Source organism: Idiotropiscis lumnitzeri, chromosome 4, assembly GCF_059441095.1.
Source record: "Idiotropiscis lumnitzeri isolate Australia: NSW breed Sydney's pygmy pipehorse chromosome 4, RoL_Ilum_1.0, whole genome shotgun sequence".
Lineage (NCBI taxonomy): Eukaryota > Metazoa > Chordata > Actinopteri > Syngnathiformes > Syngnathidae > Idiotropiscis > Idiotropiscis lumnitzeri.
Genome location: NC_142394.1, coordinates 6,831,092 through 6,857,698, shown reverse-complemented (window position 1 = coordinate 6,857,698; position 26,607 = coordinate 6,831,092). Strand labels below are relative to the sequence as shown.

General features: G+C 39.9%; 1 protein-coding gene across 2 annotated transcripts; it reads right to left on the bottom strand.

Moving 5' to 3' along the window:
• Positions 1–4,838: 4,838 nt before the first annotated feature.
• LOC148337957 (matrix-remodeling-associated protein 5) lies at positions 4,839–24,003 on the bottom strand. 2 transcript variants are annotated; one of them, XM_088294268.1, is made up of 16 exons: positions 23,902–24,003; positions 23,608–23,744; positions 16,911–17,040; positions 15,917–16,155; positions 15,395–15,546; positions 10,185–13,115; positions 9,854–10,086; positions 9,186–9,459; positions 8,962–9,105; positions 8,257–8,775; positions 7,988–8,159; positions 7,338–7,598; positions 7,086–7,212; positions 6,826–6,906; positions 5,598–6,744; positions 4,839–5,518 (listed from the first exon to the last, which is right to left on the bottom strand). In XM_088294268.1, exons 1-16 carry the CDS (start codon positions 23,986–23,988, stop codon positions 4,965–4,967), a joined length of 7,188 nt encoding a protein of 2,395 aa, XP_088150394.1. In that variant the 5' UTR covers positions 23,989–24,003; the 3' UTR covers positions 4,839–4,964. The 2 variants fall into 2 exon arrangements, with proteins under 2 accessions (XP_088150394.1, XP_088150395.1); XM_088294269.1 differs by having other exon boundaries at positions 8,962–9,116; positions 9,155–9,459; positions 23,902–23,988.
• Positions 24,004–26,607: the final 2,604 nt, after the last annotated feature.

The following is a 26,607-nucleotide window of genomic DNA, read 5'->3' as shown; positions in this document are numbered from 1 at the left end:
CATTCAAGCCGCTTTGAATCCATTCTGACACACACTTGGATTTAATACCAAACACACACTGCCAAATAGTGTCCCTCTTTTTTGTTGCGATGGCGCTGTCTGTGTTACACACATACGCACATGCACGACTTGTGAACAATCCCTCAGACAGACACAATCTCTTTTGCACAGACTCTTTCTTTCTGAAAGCGACAAACATAATCTCCTTGTAACACACATGCCCAGCAAACACACACACACACACACACAATCTGTGAAGAACAATCCTAACATTTTTGTCTCACAAAGATCCCTTCTTCCTTGATCAAAGACTTATTTGTCTGCAAGTAAGACAGAGGGACACATTCATATTCTGGTGAAAACTAACTGAAATTGAATACACATCTGGGTACAGCACATTGCTTTGATTTATTCAACTCTTGAATTGTTAGTGATAAAAAAATGTAATAAAATGGGGAAAAAAGTGGTAAATGGCTGATAATCCTGGAGACAATGAGTGAGAAGTTGTTTTTACTGATTTACCGTGAAATCAAGACAACTAAGATATTCATCCATCCATCCATTATCTGAGCCGCTTCTCCTCACAAGGATCACGGGCGTGCTGGTGCCTATCCCAGCTGTCTTCGGGCAACCAATTGTAGGGCATACAAAGACGAACAACCATCTGTGCTCACAAACACACCTAGGGGCAATTCAGAGTGTCCAATCAACCTACTAAGCATGTAAGAGCATGAGAAAACCCACACAGGCACGGGGAGAACATGTAAACTCCCCATAGGAAGGCCGGATCCGGAATCTAAGATAATTCAAAATACAATAATAATAAATGTATAGATTGTTGAAAGTAAATTTGTCTCTAAAACATCAGCCAAGTACCATTTGAAATCATATATATGATGTATGATAGATATTAACATTCTAAAAGGTAATTGACGCAGGTATCACTGTTAATTTTTAATTAACATTTAATTGAACTTTTTACTGTTAGAGCATACTAATTAACACAAAGTCATTGTTAGTCAAATTATTTAACAAGCAAATATGTGGGCTTAATTGAATAAACAAGAAAACAATGTGTTGGTTGAACCACAAACGTTAACCTCTAAGTGGTGCTAAAGGAGAGGATAGGACTACTGTAGAACTCGTTTTAACACCAACTGATTGATTGCTGATGAACATCAGCAGATGTTTATCATTCACTAGCAAGTAGCGGTAAAACTGTAAATACGACTGAATTGGTGTTTTGCAAAAAAGTAAATTCATACAATATCCAAAATAATAGCGAGGGCATGGCCATCTTTAATTCTAACAGAAATCCATCTGCCTGCGAATCAGAGAACTGCTCTTATTCAGTTCTTCTCTTCTGTGCAGAAATAATGCACCCTCAAACACATATAATATAATTCAAGAGATGTTGCAGTCTACATCATTGAGACATCATTGGAACAAAGTAATATAGGTAAACATATAAAAAAACAATTTTAATAACTTCAGGGCATTGTGTAAAGTGTAAGTAAAAACTCAATACAACCTTCTCAACCTGTATTCAATTGAATACTCTACAAAGACAATATATTGTATGTTTAGACCTTCAGATTGATGAACATTGTTGTTGTGTCTTTGTTTTTTTTTTGTTTTATTCTCTCATTTTGAATTTGATTCCTGCAACGCATTCCAAAAAAACCCAAAAGTTAAGGAATGTTCTAAAACACCTGTTAGGGACATTCCACAGGAGAACAGATTGATTGGAAATAGGAGTGACATTATGGGAATAAAAGGGGCATCACCGAAAGGGTCGGATTGTTTACAAACAAGGATGGGCCGAGGTTCACGATGTTGTGAACAACTATGCGAGAAAATAGTCGAGAGGTGGTCATTCTGTCAGACTGACTGAAGGCCACTCAGTCCATCCCATTTTCCGTCAGTATTTTCTTGCCAACAGAAGTCTGGGACTTCAAGAGAGAGTCCCAGACTTCTCAACCCAAGTCGGTCCCTCATCAGAACAGCCAATCGGCCTCGGGAATGTAATTTCCACAGGCACCCAGGCAAATGAAGAAAAAAAGTTAAAACAACAGAGACACACACACATTTGGTGAAATAAAAACAATATGGGACACATGTCATTGAAGTCTGTGGGACTTAAAGCTATGCCACACCTTATTATCATTATTTTTATCGATGTATTTGGATGCATGTCAAATGCCATTAAGCTGTCCCTGTCACTTGGACGGATGGGGCTGGCCTGAAATAATGACCGAAGCTCATTGACCGACACACTGGACTGATGATGCCCACATCCGAAATAGTCCAACTGTTTAAGAACAATGTTTCTCAACATATAAAACTATAGCATTTAAGGATTTATCTATGAGTCATAAAATCATCAAACGATTCAAAGAACCTGGAGAAAATCACTGCATGTAAGCAGCAAAGTCAAAAACATAAATTGAAAAACTTGTGAACTCTGATCCCTTCGGCCGCACTGAATTGAAAAACGGCATCATCATGTAAATTATATTGCCATGTGTGCTCAGGAACACTTCAGAAATAGTACCGTAGTTCACAAGGTTCATCGCTATACAGCCCGTATCCCACTGAGCAGCAAATGTTTGCGATTGGAGTGAATGTTGAATCAGTTGGTTCAAGGTCACAGACAGTTTTAATAGTCGCAACATTTTTTCTTGCCGCAAGGACATTTTTAACATCTTCAAAATTGTTCATAATTCAACAACTACATACGGAAATATTCACAAACAATGTTCCATCTAATTTTCCATGCTTTTGAGAATTCACAAAAACTCCATGAGCATTCAATGGACCACAGTGAGCAACATCAGATCACATGGTGGCCAAACCAGTATCACACCTGTCCAAAACCAGAGCTCATAGCAAGTCACATCAGGGGTCACCAACATGATGCCCGTGGGCACCAGGTAGTCCCCAAGGACCACATGAGTGGCCGCAGGCCTGTCCTAAAAATAGTCCCATATTGTCCACTCATAAATAATGATAAACATGTCATTTAATAAAACACAAACAATTCTAGTCACCTGACCTCTGAAACAAGTGAAAGAGCCTCATTTAAGCGGTTTGTAAATGAAACACTTGTTCGGACTTCCTAAATGGATCGGTCTGCATGTCGCCTGTAGCCTCACGTCAGAGAAGAGTGTGAGTGTCAATGTATGCTTCAAAGTAAACTTTGGAAGAAACTGAGAGTGCACCTTCATTCCCGCGCTGAAACTATACGTGGGAATGGTGCCGTGTCTTGTTTGTAGATTAAACTGGGGTAGAATTGAAGGAATGGAGACATGTCATACAATACAATACATCTATATTTGAATAGCACTTTCACAACAGCTGCAGCTGTAACAAAGCGCTTTGTATAATGTGTAGACGTGCGCGCCTGCATTATCATGCATGGTGTGAGGGTGTGAAAAGTGTGCATTGGTTGAAGCACGTAAATTGTTCGCAAACCTCCGCCGATAAGTGGAATGCGGACTTATATCTACAAATGCAAGTTAAAACTCTACCATGCAAATCATATATCAACAACACCCACAAATGCAGCCAGCTTCTCTGGGCTCAAACTCATCTGAGATGAAGTGTGCTGTGGTCTGATGAGTGCACATTTTAAACTGTTTTTGGAAATCATGGACGTCATGGCCACTGGGCCATAGTGGAAAAGGGCAATCCGGATTGTTCAAACGTAACATTGAAAATAAATTGAAAATAATTATATTCAGTATTTATTGACATTTTACACAATGTCCCAACTTCAACTTAATTTGAGTTGGCGTTGAAAAACAACTTTGATATTTACTCTTTTAAGAATTTCCATTTCTGTGTATAAGTCATGAGCAGCGACTGGGTTGATTTTTTCCCATTACCATTTCACAAGAGTAATTTTGCCTTAATAAGAAAATAGGACAAAGAAAAAAAATAGTTATTCTGTTTTGAGGATAGGCTATGGATGCAGAAATACTTTTTTTTAACCATTTGAGGTAGTATCCCATCAAGGGAATAATTGATTCTCCAAAATTAGAATGGCCCAGCCAATCTTTTATCCTGCATATACCAGCAAGTAGCTTTTCAACTGACCAATTGATAGAAACAAACACAAATATGAGTCATTGCTCATTAAAATATAGACTGGGAATTTAAACACACATGCATAGACTAGCTTACTTGGCCCCATAGTAAATACTGTTAGTATTTGCTGCTGTGCAAAATATTTCACTCTCTCCAAGGAGAATATCAACATTTTCTTGGGAATGTCAGTCATGAAAATGTCGCTAAGTAATGAATGTAGGGAAACACCGTGGGTGGGTGCGATGTATTAACTGTGCAGGTTTTTTTCCCTTCCCACTCTGGCTGCCAATGGCTGGTCTGTGGCACAACTCATTAATTCTGGGGCACCTGCCCTGGTAAAAGGGGTCTGGCGAGGCCACTGGGCATGACCTACTGTAGCAAGGTCATTCTTAAAAAGCCGCCAAGATTGCTGAATTAAGGAGAGTAGGCCAAAATATATCCACAGAAATGTGGAAGACTAATTAGAGACTGATATATCAGTTTTTTATATTCCTTCATTTGCAAATCTGCCCAGAATCCCCCCCCCAATTCTGTTACAAAGTTGGACATTAAATGAATCCCTATTTAGTAGATGTCCATTCTTACAATGCAGCCCTCACATAAAACTATAGCTTTATTCAAAAGAAACTTGATGCAAATCTAGGTAACGTTTCCTTGTCAGTCAAAATGCATTTTTAAGTGTACAAAGCCATAATGACTTGAAGACAAAATATCAAGAATTAAACTGCCTCCAGGTACAGTGGCTTGTCTCTAGGACATCCTTATTGTACTATAGTACAGTAACTTCAGTATGGACAAATCCTTATCCAGCTTTGACTCCTGGGAGTGTTTCTTAACCTCATGGTCCCGGAATAGGATATGTGTCAACATGTCCCTCAGATCACTTGCAGGTATGTAGATTTAAAATCTGTTCCAAGAGCATTTTTAGCATTGCATTTGTAGATACCAGAGTTCATGAGCACTGGATTCTGTATGACCAGGCTTCCCTCCTCTGTCATATGGATCCCGCCTTGAACTATGTAGCGGTTATGTGGAACCAGCGTAGTACGGCCAGGTAAAGTCCAGGAGATTTCCGGCTTGGGTACACCTGTGGCAACACAATTTAACTTAACAGGTGATCCCCGGTTCACTCTGGTGATTGAGGGCAGCATACTGGTGATCCGTGGTGGATGAACCATTACTGTGATAGGGTATGACAATGATGATGTGCCAAATGAGTTGGTGGCTTTGCAGATGTATGTCCCTTTGTCGAAAGTAGCAATCTGTCTCATCTGGAGGGTCCCATTGGCAAGAAATGTAACTCGACCAATCGACTGAGGTTTATCCAAAGTGAAGCCATTCGGTAGGGTCCACGTGATCGATGCCTGCGGCCAGCCATCCGCAGTACAATGTAAGTTGAGAGTTTGGCCATAGGTGATCTTTATTCCGCCTGCAAAATGAAAATACAGCCGTACTGCCAGAAAATATGGCCCTAAGATAATGTATAAAAAGTGAAAAATAGACCGTACCTGTTGACCCTCTGATCAGCGGCTTCCTTCCTGCTTCCAGTGCGTAACGCTTCTCTGCTTGACCTGCCACATTCTTTGCTAGACACCTGTAAACTCCCTTATCACTTGCTTCCAGCTGAGAGATCCGCAAAGTCCCGTTACTATGATGGTGGGTAAAGCGTTGCAGTCTAACACCAGGCATCAGCATTGTCCCATTCGGTAACAACCATACATACTCTGGGTTTGGTTTTCCACGGGCAGTGCACTGCAGATGCAATTCCCCACCGTTATTTTTTATTGATAGGAGTTCAATATTAGGAACGGCAAAACTTGGTTTTTCCGCTATTGGAGCCACATCCAACTCAACTAAAAGGGATGCTTCACCTAGATGGTTTTTAGCCAGACACGTGTATCTCCCTTCATCTGTTTTTCTCACTCCTCTCACTTCCAAACTCCCATTTTGATGTACTTGAAAGCGGCCACTAAGGTAGGAGAGTTGTAGTGATTGGCCGTATGGTGTAACCCACCAAACCCTTGGTTCAGGTTTCCCTTCAACCTTGCAATCTAATAATACAGTTTGATAAGAAATGCCTACAACCATTTTGGCAGTCTTCCCTTTGTTGCCATTGATAAAGGGTTCCCTAGATTCAACCTCGAGAATCACGTTTTTTATGTCATCACCAGCAGAATTTCGTGCCACACAGACATACTTCCCTTCATCAGCTAATGTTACCTTTTTAACCACTAACATGCCATTGTCCATTATCTGAAATTTGTCGGATGACATTGGAATCACATCATTTCGCGGTGAAATCCAAAAGATTTGTGGTTCAGGTTCACCAGTAGCTTGACAACTCAAATGAGCTAAATCTCCATATTTCACTATGACCAGGGATTGAAATTTGAAACTAATTCTTGGGGCGTTCGGGCCAACCTTGACACTAACTTTTCTCTCATCTTTTCCCAGTTTATTCTTGGCAAAACAAGTGTAGTCACCCTCATCTTTTTTGTCCATCTGCTGAAGAAGTAATGTTCCATTGCCAAAAATGACATAGCGGTTGTTGGGATAGCCACTGTCATCAGACTGTAGGGCATTGTTGATTAGCGTTCCATCTGGTAAACTCCAGGAGACTTCTGGATCTGGGAGGCCCGTTGCAACACAGTCAACCTAGGAAAACACAATGTTTTATATTTATTTGTTATTCTCACTTCATGATACTCAACCACAGTACTGAGTGTCATTCAATACCTGGACCTTTTCTCCAAAATTGACTCTCGGTTGTGTTGTTCTCGCATGTTCAATTCTAGGCGGGGTCATTAAGACATCCACCTAATACAGAAATATGTAATGAATGAAAGAGTGAGATCTACATTTTTCTTCACATTGTCTATTGTGGCTGCTGAATGAGTGATTGTTCAGGGAAGATATAGAAAAATGCAGGTGCTTATCAATAAATATAAACTACTTTAAATTGATCTGCTTATAATCTTTGTCTGTCCTAATCATACCCGAAAGACCTCCATGTCCTCTCCATTCGGTCGCTGAAAGAAGCACAGATAATTTCCACCATCCAGCTCTGTTAGCTGAAGTATCCTCAGAGTCCCATTTTGGAAAACTTTAATTGGTCTCTCTGGACTGGAGGCAGGTGGAAGGGAGACATTATCAAAGATTACTCAAGTCTAATAGCAACAAAACTTTTTTTTATAAACTCAACACTCTTGTATTGATTTATCAAGTTTCTCATAGAGCATTTCTGTAACCTGTGGTGATGCTCCATGATGGTTTTTGAGGGCAGCTGCCAGATGGTACCCCTTGGGGAACCAATTGACTCTGGACAGTGTAAATAGACAGCAGAACCATACATAGCTGAGACTGAATGCTGGCGAGATGGCACTGCATGATGATGAGTGGGAGGGAAAGGAAGTGGAGGATGACGGATATGCACGGAGGAATCTGCCCGCACTTCAAGACGGACAGTTCTTTTCGCAATGCCCACTGTGTTTGTGGCTAAGCACTCGTACCTGTGTGGAGAACAATGAAAACCTGAATTTGTATTTTAAAAAGTTCAAGACTATCTTGACGACTTGGAGTGTTTCTTAACCCCATGCTTTACTGTACAAAAATAACAAGCATGGGTTTAGAAGGTTCTATACTGCACCAAATCAAACAATAAACTCCATGGTAGTTATATAATTGTCTTAAATTGACCACTGTTTAATTGAAATAATCCACAATTTCACAAATGTTCAGACAAACTCAACAGAATATGCTTCTAACTTTACTCCTTATCTATTTAATGTATTACTCACTCAGAATACTGTGCCCGCACTCAACCGATGTCTTTATAAGTGCATACTTTGTGCATTGAAATATACAGAAATATGTCTACCAATAGAAATACATATCCTACCTCCCTGCATCAGCTGGTGAGACATTCATGAAGTACAGGGTTCCATTAGGAAACACAAAGAGCCTGTGTCCCAGAAACTGTGATGGCTTAACATGGATCCCTGATGGCAGTGTCCACTTCAAAGTGGGCAAAGGTTGTCCCTTCATGGAGCAATGGACATATACTTGCCTCCCTGGGTAGAGGTAATTAGTTGAGAAATTTCATTAAGCGTATTTTTACTCAACGGGTATGAATTTCTGGAAATGTTTTTTTTTTTTTGTGTACAATACCTGTCGGAATGATCACGGTGTCACTTGCAGCTTCACTGATGCTTGGAGGCAAAGCTGCAACATGAAGATGATAAGTGACCATATCTGCACCGGCTGCATTACTTGCAATGCATTTATAGTCTCCTTTACTGGAGAAATTGGTTGACTGCATTTGTAGTGTCCCATTCTCAAGTAGTGATATTTTAGAGAGTGTCGTATGAATGGTCCCAATTTCCCGAACAAATGTTCCATCCGGTAGAATCCAGGAAATTTGAGCTGGGGGTTTCCCAGAAGCAAGACAGTCAAGTGCCACACTTTTCCCTAAATAGTTTGCTATCTCTGTAGACCTGGGAGGTTGGATCTTGGGGGCCTCAGTCTGAACTGCTAAGGTAATAACCATGCGATCTGATCCAAACCTATTTTGTGCAGTACAGAGATACTGGCCTCTGTCCTGTAGCTGGACTCTTTTAATGACAAAAGTTCCATTTTTGAAGACTTCAAACCGGGAACCATGCTTGGTGTTGGCAGGAATGGTGGCACCTATGGAGGGAAAAGAAAAAAAGTAAGGACATGAATGAGTCAACCACATCTAGAAGAGTCCAATGTTCATATTCATATAAAGTTGCACAAAATGTTGCATCCAATTGCATATGTCAACATTCAAATATAGCAAATAACCTCCAATTATGAAGTCAGACTCTTTGATTTATCATTTTAACATTTTACCTGTGGATACTTTTGTCCATGAGATACTTGGTTCGGGATTCCCTGTTGCTTTACAATGTAGAACAACATCACCCTCTGCCAGGACTGACACACTGGCTTTGTTCACTGAAGTAATATGAGATTTGGATCCACCAGCACCAGTTCCTAGGAAGCATCACTTCAAATTAAAATACTTAATTTATATTTCAATCTATGTATATATGTGAGAAACTTTAGATGCATACCTTGAACATGCCCCTGATCCCCATGCTGTAAACCTGGGGTGGTAGGATGGAGAATGTGTAAGGTCACATTAAAACCAGAGAAGGAGGATCCTGTCGGTTTGGCAAGGTTTGTAGGTTGTTGGGCAGAGGGGGCTGTTGGTACTGGTGGTCTTAGAAGGGAAGATCTGGTAAGAGGTATGGGACTGGGTTGAATGGGGTTTTGAGGATTGTTGTAGTTTATGCGAGGTTTGGGTGTCACTATCTTCCCTAGCTGAGATAGACGATCAATATATGCCTGGAAAAATGTATATGGACAATTAGTACAAATCCATTTCGACAAGAAATTCATGCTTCATCATGATTACCACTAGCGATTATATTTCAGTCAAACACAAGGACTGTGAAAAAGTGTGCCATTGTATTTATTGTTGCAGCAAGGCTAAAATCATCATGAAAATTAGAGTGGCGCTTATTGGAAAACCTCCGCCAAGCCCTTATCATTAACATGAAACTGAAAAAAGCTCATGAAATGTGTTTTTGTTTCAATGGCCGACTCTTCATGACTATTTCTGGTTCTTTGGGGATGATGATAAGACATGTGATGTTATTATATATGCTAATTATTGCAAGCATGGGACTAACATAATATAATATTTATTTTTTACGCCCACTCAGAACCATAGATGTACCTGTCTATATCTGTTCCTCAGCTTGGACAATAACAGTTGATCTCTGACTTGAGTCCTGACATCAAAAACATTATTTTGATAAGAAGAATTAATCATGGTTGGCTCGATAAGGTTGGTTGTGAGTTTCACTGTTTTCGCTGTGATCTCTGGTCTGTTGGTCACAACTGGACTTTGAGCCCTTCCATGGGACAAAATCCAGGTTTGATGTGTGGGAACAATGTGTGGCACAGCACCTGGAAGAGAAAACAAATTTGTGGCCAAAACATATACCACCTCATCCAACACAACATGCCTGAGGCAGTTAAGTTGGTATTACTGACGTATTACCTACCTTGCTTGGGAGGAGGAAATGACTGTTGCCTCTGCCGAGGACGATAGATAGGATAGTGATGATGGTTTGAAGGCCAGTAAGAAGTTGGGGGAATGCGGGGAGGCAATGGTGCCCTACTGACATCTCCGAGCTTCTCTAGATTTCTGTCTTGATTTATTTGTGGCACCTGAGCAGAGTTTGGTTGCTCTCTTCCTTGGTTGTGCGGGTGTAGCCACGGGTGAATGGGAACATTGGGAACATAAGGTTTCACAGGCTTTGTTCCTGCTTCATCCACCTCCTTATTTTTGTTGTGAATGATGTCCTCCTTTGTATTTTCTCTGCTTAAATCTGAGGTTTTGACAATCTCTTTGGAAGAAGAGTCTTTTGCTCGCGTTTGTGTATTTTGTTCCAGTGAAGGTTGAGTGTTTGGTTTTGGTGTTTGGGTTGTTGAAAGTATGTTATGCCTCATGTTGTAACTCTGTGTGACCAACTCACTTTTAGGTGATTTGCTCATCATCTCAAGATCTGTGTTCATTGTTTGGGTTCCTTGTCCTCTAATAATTTTTATTAACCTTTTCTCTGTCTCACCTTTTCCTTTTGTAATATCCACCTTCTTCCTGGCTGATATTTTTTTGTTTAAACTCTCTTTCTCTGTTTCCACAAAGGTTAATTCAGTGTTAAGAGAATTGACTTCTACCTTTGGAGGAATAGTTGGTTTTGGATTAGGTAAAATATGTGTTCCTAATGAAATCTCTAAATTAGCTCCTTTGTCTTTAACGGATTGAAAACCTGTATGGCTACTTTCAAGATCCTGAACTGTATGATGACTTTCAGCCTCTGATTCTTTTCTTTTGTCCATGCTTCCACTATGCTCATGACCTCCAACTTTCTCTGTCGGATGGTAAGCAGTGACAATAGTTTCTTCAGGTGTTGTCCAACTAGCGGTATCAATGGAGGTAATAATTGTGGCTGTTGGTGGAGCAAGGGTAGATTTGAGGGCTGGATGAATTTTTCTCATTGGCGGTTTTCTCCATCTAAAAGGTGGCCTTCTTCGGTTTGAGCGACCAGGAACAAATTTCCTGTTGCCTAAACCAAATTGCCGCTTTTCTGTTTTCTCAACTTGGGTTCTGACAATTGAAGTTACTCCATTGTTTTCCTCTGTAATCCCTCTAACCTGGTTAAGGCATGACTCTGTAATTCCGACCAATGGATTCAGTATAGTTTTGGGTTGTATTGCTTTTGCTGTTGATGCCATCCTATAATCAGAAAGAGTTATTAAAGGGTCATTGTTGGCAGTTGTGTAGGAAGAAATTGTTGTTGTTGGGTTGGACAAACTGGCCGGGACAGTCACAGTGGTAGAATATGGTAATGCCAACTCTGAGGCCCGTGCAATAGGTAATTTAGCATTGGCTTTAGCCAAAACCTGTGCCCAATAATTTGGGTCTAATGTCTTCACCACAATGGTTGATTTTCGTTTAAAATCTTTCTTTGGGATTTTGCCAGGATTCCTGGCCTGGTTTCCTACGGTAGGAACCTGTGTCGCAAAAGGGCGAATAGTTTCTTGGTACTCTCCTGCTGAACCCTCTTCCATGTCAGCATTTAAGATCTGCTGCTCTGTTTCTGTATGTACTTCAGAGTTATAAGAGACCTTTTCCCCTGTCACCTCCACCTTGTGAGACAGCATGTCGACTCCATACAGATTTGAGGCCAAACAACTGTATTCTCCTGAATCTTCTTCCATCAACTTCCTCACCACCAAAGTACCATTTTCCATTACTGCTGCCTTTCTTGTCTTTTGTGTGGGAAGAAGTACTTTGTTTGTGGGCATGTACCATATGGTTTGACTGGGTTGTGCTGATGTCACCTCACATGGGAGGGCGATTGAACCTCCCTTTCCAACAATAATCTTCTGGCCATTAAAAGCGGTGGGGCTCGGTGATCTTTCTTTAACAGTAAGCCTCAAAGACATCAAATCCACACCTGCTTTTGTTCTGATCATACAGTGATATAGACCGGAGTCAGATTGTGATGTATTCATGATCACAAGATCCCCTGTGTCATCAATTTTGAGTTTTTCAGTCACACCCTCCACAATGGACAAGTCTGGAAGCATCCACTCCACTTTAACCTCCTGGTCTGAAGTGACAACACTGCATTTTAAGTGAACCTTTGACCCCTCAAGAGCAGTATTGACGCGCCATGCAGTCCCACGCTGAATCATTGCCCAAGAGAAAGAATGGTCATTGTCATCCTGCTTCCATCTGCGGCTGGTGATTATTTTGGTGATTACGGTTGTAAAATCCATTACCAGTTTCTTGGTTGTTGTTTGTTGTCTATTAAGCTTTAAAGTGACTCTGTGTTGAAGCAGCCATGCTGGCTCTGCCACCAAATAACCTTTTAGGTCTGTGAAATAAGGGGAATTTTCATTTGCAACTTGGGCATATTGATAAGTAGTTCTGCTGGTGTTAGCTCTTTCTTGACCTCTTTCCAAGATAGCAGGGCTTTCATAGTAATATGCGACCAGTTGCCAAAGATTTTGTAACTTTTCCCGATCAATCTCACACTCAAGGTTGGTTGCTAATGATACGTTGACAGAAATCTCTGGAACTGACCCTGGATTCACTTTCCAATTTATATGAGTGCTGTCCCCGGGGTGTCGCATTTCACAGTCCACATGAGCTTTATTTCCATGGCTATCTGAGAGAACAAAGCTTAGGTGGCCTAAGGGCTTTTCAAAGTCCCGGGTATATGGGAGGTCGGGCTCTGTGTCAGAGTCAGCCCACACAGGGTTATCCCACAGTTTGAGGGAAGAGCGAAGCGCTGGTCTTTCACAGGTCAGCTGTTCTTCACTTAATCCAAGTAATGTGGTCCCGTTCAGGGGTTGAGGAGAGAAACACTGAGGACAAACCTCTGTTGTGCTTGTTTCACGATCCTTTTTACACTTTATTACGCCTGGAAACCAGAAGAGGAGAGATGAATCAACTTAAAGCATCTACTATTGTAAACGTAAAATTGGATGAGAGGAAGAAAGGGGTCATTGAAAGACTAGCATGCCTAACCACATATTTGTTGTTTGTCAGGTGGGTGCAAAAATGTATACATAGCAGCGGAGTGGGACCACTATATTTGCTTCAATGTCTTGCTCATATTCATGTCTGGTGCCACTAAAAGTGTATCAAGTGACTGACACACACACAAAAAAACATGGACTGCCTAAAAGCACCGTTTTGTGCAGTAGCTATTTATGGAAGAAATTAGGAAATAATTTTTCTCATCATCAGGAAAACCTTTGAAAAATGCCTCAATCAGCTCTTAAAATTAACTCTCATTAGCTATTTATGTTTTCATTGGGATTTAGGTTAAAACAAATGTACCTTTTTCCCCCACATCTGTATATGTATATAATGCACATCTTATCTGTTTCAGTTCACAAATGTTGAGAAACCAAAAAACAAAACTACTTTTAGATGATCAGCCCCATCATGCGATCAAGCAAGTCTGACATTTTTACGTGTAAACCTTTATTTTTGACAAGTGTAAATAGCATTAATTGAGAACAGATGCATAATGCAGTGTCAGCATAATTTCAATTGCATCCCTTGGTCAGCATTTTGGATTTCTCTTGCGAAGCGTTTTTCTCCGTTCAAGGTTTTCAGCACACATAAACACTATTGATAACGCAACATCAGGAGCAACTGGTGTTTATTATCTTGCTAAAGGACACTAAGACATGCTCACAAGGGCTCGTGATCGAACCTTAAACCATCAGTCTGACTCCACAGGGGGTTGCAAAATGTTTTCAGATCAAATTGGTCAAGTGCTCATCTTTGACTTTCCAGCTTTCCATTCTGCAGCAAAGATTTTTTTCTTACTCCAGAAAATATAAAGCTACAAATTCTAACTTGACAAATTTCTGGCTGTTGAACATAGCAGCGGGAAGGCAAGGCAAATGCCAAGACGAATCTGTAAATGCTAAATCTAGAGAAGACTAAATAATTGTAAAACCTAAAAGTCTATAAAGCTATAAATCTTGTGAACACTTTTTTACTTTTGTAAGTTTTTGTGTATTTTTAAAGAACACGTTATTTGTCTTGGGGTTACAATTTTGGGAATCTGAATTGAGTCATTTGTGCTTTTGTCCAGTTATTTCAAATACCCATCCATCCATTTTCTGTAACCGTTTATCCTGCTCTGGGTCATTGGGGGCTGGAGTCACTGATTTTAGGCAATTGGCAGTCTACACAGTATGTGGTAGTAGCCAGTCAAACACAGGCCAGGCCACATAAAGACAGACAGCCATTCACACTTCTAGAACACGTTCACACCATAACTGAGTGGGAACTGAACACTGCCTACTCTGAAGTTAGGCGAGTGTGCGTCTACACCATCAGTGACATCTTTGTGTCACCCATTCTATTCACACAGAATTCTGTTTGTTTTCTTTTAGGTTAATGCTTGGACGGGTTTGATGAAAAAAAAATCAAATCAACCAGTGGAAAATAAAGCATTTTACAAGTCTGCATGTTTATCTCGAGAAATCTACCATGCCAGTTGAATATATTACAACAACAATTCTGACTAATGATTACGTTTTATTTTGGAAAGAAGGTAAAGTATGAACTAACTAACGTAGGTTGTTTTCTGTAACACAACTCAGTTTAATTTTTGTTGATAATAGATTCCTGAGAGGTGATATGTTTATCAAGAGAATTACACTACACCATGCCGAGTGTTTAAAGAGACAATACAAATGCAAACAAGCTCATCAAAAGTAATTTGTATGACCTTATACCGACGCTTCTCAATTACTTTCTGTTATGACACAAAATAATTTGTGCCCCCCCAACACCCCCCCCCCCCACCACCACCACCCACTCTCCGCTGCAACTATTAATAATGGCGTTTTCATTGAAAAACAAACCTACACCGTAGAGTTAATAGTCGCTGCACACAATGGGCAAGGAGGGCGCCACTGCCAACTACTGGAGTGCATGTGCAAGTAAACTTTATTGCAGTACAACGGAAAAAAAGCATGTTCCCCAGGTTCACACGCACCCCCCTCAGCATCGAACTGCGCCCCCCCGGGGGGGGCCCGCCCCACTATTTGAGAAGCACTGCCTTATACACAATGTGCATTTTCTTATGTTGAAATATTGTGGAGTCAGGTTTGTCATAATTAAGTTGCAAATTGGGCAATGAGAGTTATGAATATCTAATTCTTTATATGATACCTTCATGTGTAGAGCTCCATTGTACCAGCCAGTGAAGTTGACAATCACAGGTCCAGGGATTACCATGGAGAGAGAGAATTTCCAATCTGGGAGCTGTCTTCAGTACAGTCGCAGGGAGCTGTTCCAACATATTATCTGAAAGATGCAAGTGCCTAAGACAAAATAAACAAATAAATACATAAATAAACAAAAAAAATTGAAAGTGCAATGAACAGTCAATATCCATAAAATGGCCAGACTGAAAACTGGGACCGGTAGTGCAAAAACAAGCCTGGTAAACGATTTTCGGCTTTGCTTGTCGTTCCCAATTTTTGCGTGTAAAAAAAAAATAATTGATGACTTGAGGAAAATATGGAGTCTAACACCAACTATCGTATTACTTAATACCACTCTATCTCTTTATTTGATTTTCATCAATCCTAACTCAAATTTCCCCATTGTGGGACTAATAAAGGACATCTTTATCTTTATCTTTCAAAAACAAAAAAACTCTCAGGCAAAAGTATGTTTTTGTTGACTTACTTGAGTCCAGAGGTCCAAAAGTTCCCCAGTAGTGACACTGTAATGAAGGTATGAGGATGGATCTCTTTGAGAAGATTCCCCTCCAGTTGTAGCAATTTGAGGGAAGTCAAACCCGAAAAAGAATATGGCTCGATAAAGCTGATGAGATTGTGGTCCAGATGCAGGCGAACCAGACCCAGTAAACCCTCGAACAATCCAGGTTTCACTGTTGTTAGCTTGTTATAACTCAGTTTCAATATCTGAAAAAAGACAAAATGAATTTTATTGCAGAAGTGCTTCATCGAACAAAGTTCACAAAATTCCAGTTTTGGTTCTGTCAAAGCAATCCAAATTCAGTTTTATTTACATTCAGACAGGATGACTGCAGGATAATCCCCGCATAGCTACCTGTAACCCAAACCCAAAAATAGGTCAAGTGTATATGGCACATAGTTATAGTGTTGATGGACAGTGTTGTGTTATTGTTGATCTCCACCGCCCATCTATAATATATTATCCTTTGTTGAAACCTTTTTTTTAGTAAGTTTATGTAAAGTCACTTCTGTTCTTTCTCTTTGTATAATTATTATTAACAGCTGATAAAGTTCATTAAGACACTGAGAAGGTTTTAGGGTCCTCTAAATTTAGAAAAGATGCTGTGTGAATATAAAGTAATAAGGGGGATCACTTTTTTTTGTGTGTCCAATTTTTAGTCAAAGGTTGTACAATACAGACATATTTTTTACAACTGCAACCATAATTTCAAAAACCTTAATTTTGCATGTAAAAGAATTAACGCCCTGGCACATTCTCACTTAGCTTGACTAGTTTGAGAATAATAATCTCACCATTGAGCCTCAAAAGTGTGACTTCATTCATAGTTCAGTGTTTTGGTTAGTGTAAGTATTTCACTGTAATATTAGAATATTTTGAATGCAGTTCCTCTTCAGTGTTAGTGTTAGTTTCTGCTTCAACATGACAAAGTAATGGTGTAGCACACTCACATACACAGTACCTGTAGTGACCGCAAGCTGTAAAATGCCCCTGGGTGGACGGTGCTTATGTCGTTACCATGCATCAAGAGCATTTCCAGTTGCCGAAGCGACCTGAATCCTGATGCCTCCACCTCAGTCAAGCTATTATATCTGTGAGCAAGAGAGAAAAAACAAAAATGTAAATGTTAAATGTCTGTAGGTGGTTCCATGGTAGTTTAGGTTCATTTATTATTATTTCATCATAACATATACCTAAAAGGATGATCAGCCCTCCTGGGATTACAAGATACTGAACTGGAAGTGACAAGAGCAACTCATCACAGTACTGTAAATTACCAAATAAAATTTGAACATAATGCTAATTTGATTAGATAGCATTATGAAATGCTCCATCCTATGTACAGTACATTTAGGAATTTGAAATTGAGAATAGGGCTGGGAAAAAAAGTCGAGCAACTCTGTTGCGTCGACCACAAAAATTGGTCCAAACAAAAACGCATGCCACAAAACTTCCATCCATCCATTATCAGATCCGCTTCTCCTCCTGAGGGTCGCGGGGGCGCTGGAGCCTATCCCAGCTGTCTTTGGGCAGTATAAGGGGGACACCTGAACTGGTTGCCAGCCAATTGCAGGGCACACAAAGACGAACAACCATCCGCTCTCAGGCACGGGGAGAACATGCAAACTCCTCACAGGAAGGCCGTAGCCGGAATCAAACCCACGACCTCTGCATTGTGAGGTAATCGTGCTAACCAGTCGGTCACCGTGCCGCCCAACGCAAAACTTGTTTTTAATAATTAATGTTTATTTTAAAAAATTAATAGAGAGACATTCTGAGTGTGGGCCACATGTGACCCACTTGCTGCGCTGCTCTAGATGTTCGTCAATACAAATATGCCGTGGGAGAAATCCAGTCATATTGTCGTCAGGATTTTGGGATTGTTCTGTTTCGTGTTAACGACTGTAACATACTGTACAGCAGCAGGAGCATGTGTGAATAGAGCTTTGGCACATAATCACACAAGCAATTAAAATACAAAGAGCTATTGAAAAAGCAGCCATGTATTCCCCAGCTTACAGCACATTACAATTAGTATATCTTTCCAAGACTCATACACGAGCCAAATACAGCTAAGAAAAGCAGATGCCTGAGTCACATAGGTTATTCATCCCCAAAAAACAGAGAGGGAATTTCTACAGCCAGGCTTTGCAGGATTCAGTTTTGACTCTAATACAGTAAGTACAGTTTAGCTCAGCCTAGGAGACCCATTGTTGGATCAATGAAAGAGCCAGTTCACATATTCAACTTTTTATCTATTTATTTTTATGAATGAGGCTTTTTTTTGCTATTCTGAAAACTTAAGCACGTCAGTGTTCGTATTTTGCTCAGTTATTGTTGCTAAGTAACAGATGTCGAACAACATAGTCCAAGGAAAACAATGGCAGTTACCCATAAAAACATTTTGAGAGCTGCAAAGAAAGACCCTCTGGGGTGGAGTTATGAGGGATTAGCCAAAGTGTTGAGGGGAGCTTCTGCCACTTCCTGTGCCCTAGTTTCTCTGTAGCGTCTTGGCTTATGTATCCTGGGGGCTCGCTTGGCTTGGGGGCAGGAAGGGGTGAGCACCTCATTGCACTGGGGAGATGTGGGCTACATGAGCTTAGCCCAATACCTCGCCACCACCAAATCGTCAATGTACATCAGTCTACTGCTCAAATTCTTGCCTTTATATTTCTGTCTATCTTTATTTGGCTTGGCTTGCTTCACATATGGTGAATCATGTCTTTTCTTGATCAGATTAACTTGAGTATGAGCTTCACATAAAAAAATAAAAGTTGTGTTATTTTTAGGTTCAGAGAGGGAAGGGATACGTCATTACACTCACATCTTAATGCTTAAAGATGGGTTTGAAATATTTAACCCTTTAATGACCACCATATCAGTTTGGGACACTCACTTTAGAATGATTACAATTTCAGACATTCACTTCCAAGTGAACTTCCACTCATTAAGCCTTCTCTTATACTTGGGGTACATATGTTGTGCACAAAAAGAACACTTTTTGGGGGGGCGGATTATGCACCTTAAAAAGGGCTTTCCGCAAGATGCGCCTTTTTCTAAAACCACCCCTCACTTATAACATAATTCTGGGTAGTTTTTCAAAGTTTGTTACATTTTTTGTTGTTGTTCATATTCTGATTCAGAAATTATTCCGGACAAAATCATGTAACTCGTTGTAGAAATAAAAATAAAGGGAAGCAATATTATTATTATTAATAATTTTACAAAAACAAGCTGTGCTAAAAAGATACTATGGCTATATTAGGGGTTAGGGCGTAGCAATAGGATGCACTATGTTGTCTGCCTTTGTAAAATTTCTCTGCATGGTGAACTCAGCCAGTAGGTCAATTTGCAGACTCAAAGTATCTTTAGTATTCCTATCCTGTGTTTCAGTGACTCTAATGACTCAAATCATCGACATTATTGTCCAACCATTCAAATTCCAGCCTTGGAGTGAGCCTTATTGTCTTGTGTATCCAAAGAATGGAGTTGGTAAATTAGACACTGAACTTCACTCATTTCTGTTGATAATTTGATGGACCTTGTTGAATATCAACAACTTTCTTTTCTTGTGGATGAATTATCGAGTTGTTGACATGTTCGTCCCACCGTTCAATCTCTCTCTTCTCTAGAAATAAATAAGTGCCATTTCTTAGGACATTACTTCAAGAAAGGTTGTTCAGTGTTCAGTGAGTCTACATGGACACAATGATTTTCGACAGAAGGAAGAAAAGGCCCCGCTCTTGTTCTAGTTTTACCAGGTAATTCAGAGAGAGAGGGTGTCGCCGACGGACAGAGACGAAGCGGTTATTGACCTGGATTGAATGGCCAGCCCAAGCAGAACCCTTTCTCTGGATGAGACATACTCATCTCCTGCACCTCTTCTCAAAACTGGGAGGAGTGGAAAGAAACCCTAAAACCAACTGGAGCTGCCGAGAAAAGCTGATGATGATGACATTACTGGCACAAGCTCATCTTCAGCATCTCCCCTCAAAAGTCCAGGAGGAGAAGAAAGAAAGTTTAATCAAGGAGACCCAACCCCGAAAGTGGCAGGTCTTCAGTCAGTAAGCAGTGTACACCGCCCAAAAATTCACACTCACAATCATACCTAGGGACAATTTGGAGTGTTCAATTAATCTACCATGCATGTTTTTGGAATGTGGGAGGAAACCGCAGGCACGGGGAGAACTTGCAAACTCTACACAGGAAGGCCTGAGCCCGAACCAAGCCCTACACCTCTGAACTGTGAGGCCATCGTGCTCGCCAGTTATCCACTGTGCCGCCGGATGTGAAAATTAGTTTTGGAATTGCTAAAAAACAAAAAGAACAGGTAACACTTTATTTGAATGCGGGTTCATAAGACTGTCATAATCATGACCTGACACCTGTCATGACATGAATGAATCCTTAGGAACCTGCATTCAAATAAAGTGTTACCAAAAAAAAAAAAAAAAAAGATTCCACATGACTCAGCATATTTTTTACCCGTAACAAATTTTTAGCACAGTTTGACCACTGGCACCGTTTTTTTTTGTTTTTTTTTAAATACATTTTAGCTTTTTATTTTCTTCCCACTTACATTTTTTGGGGGTTATTTGTGTCCCTCATGATCAGGAAATCCAACGGGGGAAAAAAATCAATTAGAATTTCTTAGTACGGCCATTAAATAGTTGGGTGTTTAAAGATCAGAAGTTGGGTTAGCTTTAGGGTTTTAACCATTAATAGATGCAATTATTAACATTTTTGGAGCTGCCTACTATTCTCAAATGGTTGCTACTTTTGGTCCCTACCAAATAGCAATAGTTGACTTTAACAACAAAATGAAATTAGAACTCTGCAGAAATTTTACATCAACCAGTTTAAAGTAAGATGCAACCTAAATTGCATTGCAGCAATACATGATCCAAAGCACAAAGGGATTCATCGGGGTCAAGAAATATGTCCATTTCTAGACCTAAACCCTCAAGAGGATTCACTTTACCTGCTAAAGAGGCGAAGGATGGGAAACAAAAAGTATCATAAATAATAACACAAAAAATTGGTCAATGAGTCACAGACTTGATGCATTTATTGCAAGCTAAGTATTTGCAACTACTGTTTAACTGTATATGAAGTCTGAGTCACTGGTCACCCTATACTTCCGTTTCTGTTTGCTTTATACGCACTGAAATCTTTTGCATTCGATCAAAATTTGGCCACTGAAAAACATACGGTATGGATGCTTCGCAACCAAGTCTGACAGCGGATTTTCATAACGGTTGTCTACAATTTGCTCCTGGCTCTCTCGCGCTCACGGAGATATGCTGTGATGAGACAGAGGTTTGTCACCTTTCACAACATCAATCACATTGAGGAAAATAACCCATAGAGGTGGGTATATAGAATGATTAATTACTCTTCTAAATCAAGTATTTACTGCACCAAAACTACATTTAAATTCTGACAAAATGACTATTAAAGGGACGCTTGATTGACGTTAACACTGGCACTTATATAATAGGTTTGCGTGTAAAAATGACATCAGTACTAAAATGTTGAAGTGGTCATAGGTAGGGATGGCCTCATGAAATTTGGTGCCAATTGATCACCTATTTGGATGCAACGAATGTACGATGATTTCCAATAGAGACTTTGTAATCAGTCCCTTTCTGATTTCTGATTTAATGACTCGCCAAAGCATGGCGAGAGCGGAAGGGGGGTTGCGGCCATATTCCTCATTAAAAGTAGGGTTTTTTCAAGTCGTCTCTTATTTCCTAATTTCTCCAAAATGAATACATAGAAATGAAAATACAAACTGAACTCAGTTTTCTGATCAAAACATATATAAACTAACTTGTCCTTATATTGGACATATGTTGTTATTATGGTTGCTCTCCATATGATCCTCGGCATTTTTCATTGGAAAGATTAATATTGAGAGCTACATTTATTTATTGGTGTTGCATTTCCATAACAAAGTCAAACGATACTAAAACTAAACAAAACAGGCCAAAAATGTAAATAAAACCCACAGAATATGCCCCATATGAATGTATACCAAAGTCATGTATTTGAACTAAGTAAGTGGGTGGTCTGGTGGTTTGAAAGTCCATTATGTCAGTTCCCTGAAGGTCTGGTCCCCCTCCAAATGTCTGGACTGCTGATGTGTTTTCTTGATTCATGTAGGATTGTACTTTGCACCGCGTAAACACACATGCAGCACAAATGAAGAACATACAATTACCATCGTCTTTATAGTGAAACGCCTTGTCGTGAGAGTCATTCACTAGTACATGATTCATTTCAGCCTGGGTGCACCTTCAGCAGCAAAGAGTAGAGTGGGGCAGAGTAACAGACCACACTCAAACCCTCACATTTTCCTTTCTGAACTCACTTTCTGAGTTTTAAATTATTTTCAACGCCATAAATCTTGTTTTAGGACACCCTTGGCTGAAGTTACATAACCCCCATATTAACTGGTCCTTGGGACAAGTTGTTTCACGGGGAAGTAGCTGTGTCCGGAACTGTTCCAATTCAAGTATCGTATTCTCTACCCAAGGAGGTCAGTTTATCACTGGTGCCCACCTGTCATCATGACCCTCAGGAAGTTTTTTTTCCCCCCTAGCTAAAGCGAAGTCTTTTGCACCCCATATAACCGTTTGGCTGTGCCTGGATGGATACCTTCGAGAGGGAGATTGTTCTCTTTCTGACCTGACCATAAAGTTATGAGCGATGTTACTCTCCACGAACTGGAGAGCAGATTACCAACTCACAGAACCAACAAAAACATGGCACTCAACAGTTTTTTTATTACTTGATTTTGTTCAGGAATTTAGGCTCATTGTTTTTGTTGACTTGGGGTCTTTTTCACTGTGATTATTTTTATGTTGGAGTTAACCCACTGTTACCTGGAGAGAGCTCGTTACCTTTTGTATTTATGTGCTTTATGATGATTTGCTGTCGCTCTTGTCGGAGACACTGCAGAAAATGCTGTTAAAAAAAGGCCACCCAAAAACATGTGCGGCACTCACAAACGTCAACTTTGGTGAGTGCTTCTACTTCTAATAAAGCTCTATTACACAAAAGGGGAAAAAAAGCAAATTAACTCATGAATTGTCGCAAAGGACGTTCCCCTCTAATGAGCCTCCTGTGTAAATTACTTCTGCAAACAATGTGGCAGCCTGTCAAAACGATGAAAACAAATACACTGTTAACAGCTTATATTGAGACAAAGCTGTCATAACAAAGTGACTGCGTTATTTATCTACTGTGTGAGACCACTGTGCTGAAACATTCATCCACTATGCAAAGACCCACATGGAAGTGATTAGGAGCTTTCTCCACTTCAGCGTAAGTTTGGAACCACATGCTAGTGCTAAAACTTTAGCTTCTGGCTTTCAAACAGAAGTTATATTAAATGCACAGTGAGTTGTGGGTTGGCTATCTTTTTGATTACTACTTTGTTTGACAGTCATATGTGTATTATATAACATTTAAAATACTAAATAGACCCAAAAAGAAGTCTGCATTCAGTAACTGTATCAGTAATAGGCTGTTTCTTTGACATAACCCACTACAAATTCCAAAGTATTTCCTGAGCTTGTTAGAGTCATCCCCAACTTGAGTAGCACTATTTAGATTTTCCAGAAGTGCAGTTTTAAAATGTGACCAAGACTTACCCCAGGTTGAGCCTCTCTGTGTTCTTAGGAAAGGTTTTTGGTACAGCTGTGAGATGTCTGAAGGTACAGTGAACATCTTTAACACTTGGGCAGCTACAACTCCGCGGACAGGGGGGTTCAGCATGTGCAAGGGAGATCTGCAATAGGGGGGACATGACAGCCCAGATATAGAGAATGTTAAATGCTTTAGTAGAACAAGAGTGAATAGAGCTTGGCAACTTAAAAGGAGACACAATTATGAATTAAACATGAAGCAAGTTGAACCTTGCTGATAACACAGTTTATGTAGTTTACCATTAGCCATAGTTGTGATGAGAGGAGAAGGGGAAAGCACCCTGCAGCCGACCTGCTGAATATTTTTGTGCACCACCACAAAGCCATAACTGGATCACTGAGAACGCTCACGCCATTAATGTATCTGCAGAAAGTGAGGAACAGATGAAATGTACAAATTAGCATTGTATTTAAATGCGTGCAGTTAACAGTTGGTACTTTTATGTACACAATGCAAACATTTATTTTAAAACAAACTCTGAAACTCGGTTAACTGTCCTCAAAATCGAGAAGTGGAAGGATTTTAATTGAATTTAATAATTGTATGATTAAGGTTTCTACTTCGCTGCAACAATATTGTACAGTGTGTCATTACATTTGTTCTACAGTGGGTTTGTATACTGTCTTAAGCTAAAATCTCCACTAATTACAACAATCCAAAAAACTCAAACAAATTTTACAACTTTCAATTTTGATGACGTTGTGACTTTGTGTTGAATGTGAATAAACAGAATTCAGTGAGGTGCAAATCCTTTTCAAAATATTTGGTAGCCTAATCCCTGATTCATAATATATGTGTCTCACAAATGTTTCTGTGTACACGTTGCAAAAGTAAGCCAAGGTACTTTTTTTTTTTTAACTTGTCAGTCTTCACCCTCACCTCGAATTTATCTGGGATGCAACCCACTCCTTTTGATGCTACCATGACTTTAAAGAACAATAAAAATCCAACTCGTCTCCGCCACAAAGTAGTCTGGAATTGTCTTCCTTTGTCAAAGCTACATTTCTACACGGTCTTCCTCACTAATGACATTACCAGTCGCTCTGGAGACAGTGGGAGAGGACGGAAGTAACAGAAGACAGTAAAAACAGAGTGCTTAGCAGGATACATGTTGCCAGAATATGGAGAGGACAAAATGTGATCAGAAAAGAGGGTAATGTGAAGTAAAGTGGAAAGGATAGACAAAAACAAGAAGTGAGAAGATTCTCATATTTAGAAAGAAGTCCGACAAGAGACTTTGTGAAATTTTTAAACATCAAAAACCTTTTCTCATTTATAATAGCAAAACCATCCGAAAGCACATTTCTTCATGATTGTGGTCTTGACTTGATGGACTGAAAGAATGTTGACAATTAGCTCATCTTCATTTGAATTTAACTTTGTCATCCCATTATTCTTGCTTATATTGTAGATGGATCTTAAATATCTGATCTTTAGGAAAAACAGTGTATGGAAATGATTTATAAATGACCCCCATCCTGTTGATGATTAGTGCCACTGGCACATTTACATTCCTGTGCAGTGCAGCCAGTCCAGCCTGGTACGTCCTGGTAGCTGTTAACAAGGCCACACAGGGTGCAGATGACTTGAGAGATTGAGCTCACTTGTGGACCAGTTTTATGCTTCCAAGCAGTTGAGGGTGACCTTGAGGAACCTCAGATGGAGAGTCGGGAATAGGGAGTCCACCTATGTGACGAATGCATCTGTGGATGGCATCTGATCAAGTATTTATTAATAAAACACGTTGGGGGGCCCTATTTGGATGTTGCCCGAGGAGTTAAGATGAGGCTGTAGTTTCAAGCACGACAATGGTACTTTAGATTACATTGTTGAAATAATCTCATAATTACTCATTAACCTTGATGAGCAAGACATAGCTATAGGTAAATGCAAATTCAAATATGTATCACAAAAAAAACCAAATGATTATTAAACAGGCACACTAAATTGTGACTGCAAGTTAAAAGGCTTTAAAACATTTAAATGATCTGTATCAATTGCATGCTACTGATGATTTTGAATCAAAAATATCAGTTTAAAGTAACACAGTAAGCATGTACAATAAACTACCTTAAACATCCAGCAATCTACAGTTAGAACATGTTGTCCCTGAAATGGAGCGAACATTGGCATCTGAGTATTTGCATTACTTCTGCTTCGAAACAAATCCAATGTGACTAAACCGAATTTTGGCCAAGGTACTCTTTGCACCTTAGTGTGCCATGGAGCACTTCTTCATGGCAAAAACAATACACTGGCAACGAACCAACTCACGACTTCTCCATTCAAGAGAGGACAAATCTATCCGTCTGTCTGTCTTTGGATAGATAGACACAATATACCAGAACAATATTAAGGTAGATTCTCAAAACTAATGTGCCTCTTAATCGTTTTCAAAATGGGTAACTAACCATTTTTGCTCATTTAAAATTAGTGACAGTCGAGAAATTATTTGTTTTCTCTGAATTAAATCAGGTTAAATGAAGAGCACCTGCAAGAGTTCAACACATTTTCATGTACTCACCTGTAAATATTTCCGTCGGACAAAGCAAACTACTGGCGTTAAAAGTAAAGAACCTCAAACAAAGTCTTAGAGCTTTGACTGCTGTCTTGAAAGATTTTCAAGAAAAAGCAAACATAAAAAGTATCCAGTTGAGATGTTTGTCCTGCCTGCTGACTTGGTAAAGTCTGAGAAAAAAAACAGAGAACACAAGAAGGGATGGAGTTCTCCGAGTGTGTTTGGATTAGTTTGACCCTCTGTTGGTCCTTAAGGCATCTGGATTTCAGATTAGTTTCTTTCCTCCTTTCTTGTCCCGTTTGGTGTGTTCAGACAGGAATGCTGAGCTACTTCTCCATCCCCTCCTACACCTACGCTCTTTTCCTCCACCTCCCCAAAACACCCCTTCCTCTCCCCACATCAGTCTGCTGGAAACATTAAGGTATTA